The following is a 5483-nucleotide window of genomic DNA, read 5'->3' as shown; positions in this document are numbered from 1 at the left end:
CCCAAGTAGCTGGGACCACAGGCGCCCGCCACAACGCCCGGCTATTTTTTGGTTGCAGCCGTCATTGTTGTTTGGCGGGTCCGGGCTGGGGATTCGAGCCCGCCACCTTAGGTGTATGTGGCTGGCGCCTTAGCCGGTTGAGCCATAGGCGCCGAGCCTAAAACGTGTTTTCAGCCACTTTTCCCTTACGAAATAAAGGTAATTGATACTTTAAGATGGTGGGAGTGTCCACACTTGGAAAAAAAGTGGAACCTATTCGGTCCCGCAACATCTTGGGAATTCACTAGCTCCCTCTGCCCCAGCCGGGGAAGTCCGGCCAGACTCGGAGGTTGCAGCCTTCCCTGGGCCCACCCGTCACCCTGCCCCACCCCTACGCCAGTCTATCCTAACCCCACCACTCCGTGACTTAAGCGCGTGCGCAGACACGCGGTGGGAGGGGAGCTGGAGCTCAGGCTCCGGGCACCGCCCGAGTCGGTCTCCGCCCCTTTCCACACGGGGTGGTACGCACGCGCCGCGGCTGAAGGGTGGGGCTTGTCGTAATTCCCTGCTTTCGCTCTCGCGAGAGGCCGGTGCGCGGCTTTGCTAGTACCTCTTCCCCTCGCTCGGCTTCCCGGGCTCCGGCTGCAGCGTCAGCCTTGTTCTAACTTCGGCGGCGGCAGCTCCTTGGCCTCAACTCCGGAGTCCCTCAACGCTTCTCCGCCCTAGTCTGCAGCATCGCCCGCCCTTGGTCGCTCCGGCGCTGGCCTAGGCCGCAGCCCCGGGCTCGAGTCGGCGCCGCCCGCTCGCGGCCCGCCCCCTATGGGCCCGGGCTAGAGGCGCCGCCGGCCTGCGGAGCCCCGATGCTGGCCCGGAGGAAGCCGGTGCTGCCGGCGCTTACCATCAACCCCGCCATAGCCGAGGGCCCGTCTCCCACCAGCGAGGGCGCCTCCGAGTGAGTGAGCGACTGGGGGCTTATGTTGGGATGTGGACGACTGGGAGCCCTCCGCGCGGAGGATGGAATGTGGAGTCCCAAAGTAGCATAATCAGGGTGATGGGGGTCCTTGAGAGGGCAGAGTGAGGGGTCTCTGAGTAGTGAGATCGGGCTGAGTGAAGGGCGATCCCTGCGGGGAGAAGACGAGGTGTGGGGTCCCTAAGTAGAGAAATCAGAGTGATAAGAGGTCCTTAAGAATACAGTGAGGGGTCCCCGAGTAGTGAGTTTGCACCGAGGGGCTGTCCCTGTGGGTAGAAGACGGATGTGGGGTCCCTAAGTAGTGAAATCAGGGTGCTGGGATTCCTTAGGAAGGGACGACGGAGTGAGAGTCCCTGAGTAATGAGATTGGGCCAAGGGGAGGCGCCCTACTGGAACAAGAGGGATGTGGGTGGGTGGGGGGGCCTTCAAGGGAAGAAAGACAGGGTTTGGGATCCTTAAGTGGTGAGATGAGGCCTAGGACAAGTCCTTGCAGAGGGAATATGGGGTGTAGGGCCCTGGAGTTGTGAGATTAGGTCAGGGGAGAGTCCCTGAGAGAAGATGGGTGAGGGGCATCCTGAGTCTGAAATCTTTATAAAAAGGGGGCCCCTAAGGGGACAGGAAACACTGGGAGTGTTTCTAATTGGTGAGTTCCCAGTGAGGCATCTAGGGGGAGGGGATGTTAATGGGAGTTTCTGAGTGGTCAGGACAGGTTGAGGGATTTTCTGGGGGTGTCCCTTGTGGAGCTAGGGTAGGGTTCAAGTCCGTGAGTAGTGAGATGGGGTGGGGTGAGGAGGGTGCCCAGGGGCCAAGATGGGGGGATTGAAAGGCAAAGAGGCTGAGCGGTGAGGGCGGGGATCCCTGAGGGGTCCAGTGGGTGGGGGGTCTCCGGGGGAGTGAGGTAAGGGAGCCTCAGAGACTAGGAGAAGCTCCCAGTGGTGGCAGAGGCAGGGTTTGTGGAGTGACCTGAAGCTGGGGAGGAGGATAAGAAGGCTGGGAAGCAGGAGCGAGGGAGATTGGGAGATGCTGGCATTTGGGGAGCCTGTGGAACTCCTAAAAGCAGATGAGCAGATTCTAAAAGGAAATGGACCAGAAAAGCCTTGAAGGTGGGGCTGGCTGAGTGCAGGTTTGAAGAGGCTGAGGTGGCAAGAGGACTTGGGATACTCTCAAAGAGTGGGGAAAGAGGGTAGAGTGATGCTGTGACAGAATTGTGTCATGTAAGGATAAGAGAGGTGACTCTGGATGTTGGGGATGCACATCTGTGAAGTCATGCCACAGTGACTCCTGCCTTTCCTGTTCTCTATACTGGCACAGAGTGGGGCAGGGGAGGGCAGTCCCAGAAGCCCCCAGCTAGGGTCTGTCTGTTGGGCTTGTAGTATGACATCATGAGAAGCAGGCATGTGGTAAATATGACATGTATGGTAGACTCACCTGCCCTGGGGCTTGGCCTTTTGTTACATAGATGAAGCAGGTGAAGAAGAGATTCTTGTGGGGTTTTTTTGTTTTTTTTTTTTTTTTTAAGAGACAGGGGCTCCCTCTGTCACCCAAAGGAGAATACAGTGGCTTGACCACAACTCAGTGTAGTCTCTAACTCCTAGGCTGAAGGGATCCTCTTGCCTCAGCTAGTAGTAGATAGGACTATAGGTGCCACCATGCCTGGCTGATTTTTAAAAATAATTTTAAAGGTAAGATGGATTAATCAGCAGACTCACAAATGCATTTTCAACATCTTGGGCAGTACCTCAGACCCTCCAAGTCAGGTGTGAAGCTGCCTCTTAAACCCTGAAGTGAACACCATATTCATTCACTCACATGTATTCCCTTGCCTTCTCCCCTACCTTTCAGTGTCTTGACATCACTTCTTCATCTGGGTCCTTGTTCCACAGGTATTCAGTGAGCACCTACTACCGTGTTTCCCCGAAAATAAGACCTACCCCCAAATTAAGCCCTAGCAGGATTTCTGTGCATTTGTTAAATAAAAGCCCTACCCCGATAATAAGACGAAGTGATGGGCGAAGCTATGCCCGCACGCCATGCATTTTGGCACGGAGCAGTAAGGAAGACTGGAATACCTTTTATCTGCCACAGCTCCTTTCTCCAAGCCATTTGCACTTGCTCGGATGCCCTGGTGGTAACCACAGTTGCAGGCATCCTATTGCACACATGGAAACGGCTAGGTAAAAGGAAGTCACGCATCGCTAGCACCAGCCCCACCAACAAGGTCAGCTCCCCCTGTCAGGTTCCAGAAGACAATGACTTAATTATATTTGAATAAATGTAGATTGTTGTATTGTACTTAACAAAAATAAGACAACCCCTGAAAATAAGCCCTAGTGTGTCTTGAGAAAAAATAAATATAATACAGTGTCTTATTTTGGGGGAAACATGGTAGGCATGGGTTGGGGAGGACACACGAAGATGAGCAGGGTCATGAGCATTGCCACTTGGTTGTGTTGTGTGGTGACGTGGTGACTCCTGCCTCGACTGGGGCTACCAAGATGTGCCTTCCAAGGTGATAGTCAGAATGAGTTGAAAGTGTTTGTACACCCCTGGTCTTCCAGCAAGCCCTTTACAGCACCAACTCTGGTGACATCACCAAGCATCAGGTCACCCTGATTTTCTCTGTCCCTTGGCTCACACCTCTATGAGTTCTAAGCTAGTAGTAGTTGAACTTTGGGATTGGAGTTCAGTGGTGGAATGAGCAGTCTCCATAAAGGAGACTGCTAGTGGCTCCTTTATGACCACTAGTCTTGGCATTAACACTGGCCAAGAATTGGTAGCCGAAGACCCCTGGAGGCAGTCTGTTCTCTCTGAGAGCCTGAGAGCCCATTATGTGGTCTAGTAGATCCTGGCTACAGCCAGCTCTTAAAATGTAGCTTCTCGGGTGGCGCCTATGGCTCAGTGAGTGGGGCGCTAGCCCCATATACTGAGGATGGTGGGTTTGAACCCAGCCCTAGCCAACCTGCAACAAAAAGATGGCCGAGTGTTATGGTGGGTCTCTGTAGTCCCAGCTACTCGGGAGGCTGAGGCAAGAGAATTGCTTAAGCCCAGGAGTTGGAGGTTGCTGTGATTTGTGATGCCATGGCACTCTACCAAGGGCAATAAAGTGAGACTCTGTCTCTACCAAAAAAAAAAATGTAGCTTCTCCAATTTCATGAGAACTGTAAGCATAATACGCACATTACAAATTTCAAAGACACACAAAAAATGTAGAACATTTTTTATTCATTGTGTATGGTAAATGATAATATTTTTAATGGGTTATATCAGTTGGGCTACTTAATTAATTTTACCTGTTTTCCTTTCTTCCATGGATAATAGAAAATTTTAAGCTACACATGTGACTCACACTCTGTCTTTTAGACAATACTGGGTTAGTTCTTGTGAATTGAGCAAAATATCTGCTGATTAGAGGGAGCTGCTTTTTACTCCCAGGATCTGGTCTAAGTTAAGGCATTTGTAAAAACAGTTTACTATCAAAATTTCCTTTGAAAATTTGATGAATCAGCTTGGCGCCTGTGGCTCATGAGCTGAGGCGCCAGCCACATACATCTGAGCTGGTGGGTTCAAATCCAGCCTGGGCCCACCAAACAACAATGATGGCTGCAACCAAAAAATAGCCAGGTGTGGCGGGCATCTGTAGTCCCAGTTGCTTGGGAGATGGAGGCAGGAGACTTGCTTGAGCCCAAGAGTTGGAGGTTGCTGTGAGCTGTGATGCCATGGCACTATACCCAGGGCGACAGCTTGAGGCTCTGTCTCAAAAAAAACAAAAAAAGAAAAGAAAAGAAAATCTGATGAATCACTCAATAAATTGCAATATACAGGTACATGGTCAGATTTTGTGTTTGTTTTTTTCCTTGAAATAAGGTCTTATGGCTCGGCGCCTGTGGCTCAAGTGGCTAAGGCGCCAGCCACATACACCTAAGGTGGCGGGTTCAAATCCTGCCCAGGCCCTCCAAACAACAATGACGGCTGCAACTGAAAAAAAAAATAGCCGGGCATTGTAGCGGTCACCTGTGTTCCCAGCTACTTGGGAGGCTGGGACAGGAGACTCGCTTGAGTCCAGGAGTTTGAGATTGCTGTGAGCTGTGATGCCACAGTACTCTACCCAGGGGGATAGCTTGAGGCTCTGTCTCAAAAAAAAAAAAAGAAAAAAGAAATAAGGTCTTGCTCTTTTGCCTGGGTTGGAGTCCAGTGGCTCTCTTATAGCTCACTGTACCCTCAAACTCCTGGGATCAAGTGATCCTCCTGCCTTATGAGTAGCTGGGACTACAGGAGTGCCCATTATGCCCAGCTAATTTTTCTTTTTCTTTTTTTTTTTTTTTAGAAATGAAGTCTTGGCTCGGTGCCTGTGGCTCAAGTGGCTAAGGTGCCAGCCACATACACCTAAGGTGATGGGTTCAAATCCAGCCTGCGGCTGCTAAAACTACGAAGATGGCTGCAACCATATAAAATAGCCAGGCCTTGTGGCAGGAGCCTGTGGTCCCAGCTACTTGGGAGGCGGAGGCAGGAGACTTGCTTGAGCCCAGGAGTTGGA

The 5483-nt window shown here is 51.8% G+C and overlaps 1 protein-coding gene across 2 annotated transcripts in view; it reads left to right on the top strand.

Moving 5' to 3' along the window:
• The first annotated feature begins 577 nt into the window (after positions 1–577).
• MAP2K2 (mitogen-activated protein kinase kinase 2) overlaps positions 578–5483 on the top strand; it is a 35722-nt gene continuing 30816 nt past the window's right edge. For both annotated transcript variants that reach the window (XM_003788750.3, XM_012804537.2), the window contains exon 1: positions 578–931. In XM_003788750.3, the coding sequence (XP_003788798.1) occupies positions 840–931 (92 nt within the window). In that variant the 5' untranslated portion in view covers positions 578–839. The remainder of the gene's footprint in view (positions 932–5483) is intronic.

The sequence above is a fragment of the Otolemur garnettii genome, unplaced genomic scaffold (genome assembly GCF_000181295.1).
Source record: "Otolemur garnettii isolate 467f Iridium unplaced genomic scaffold, OtoGar3 scaffold00029, whole genome shotgun sequence".
Lineage (NCBI taxonomy): Eukaryota > Metazoa > Chordata > Mammalia > Primates > Galagidae > Otolemur > Otolemur garnettii.
The sequence above is the reverse complement of the archived record's forward strand: the minus strand, read 5'-3'. Positions and strand labels throughout refer to the sequence as shown.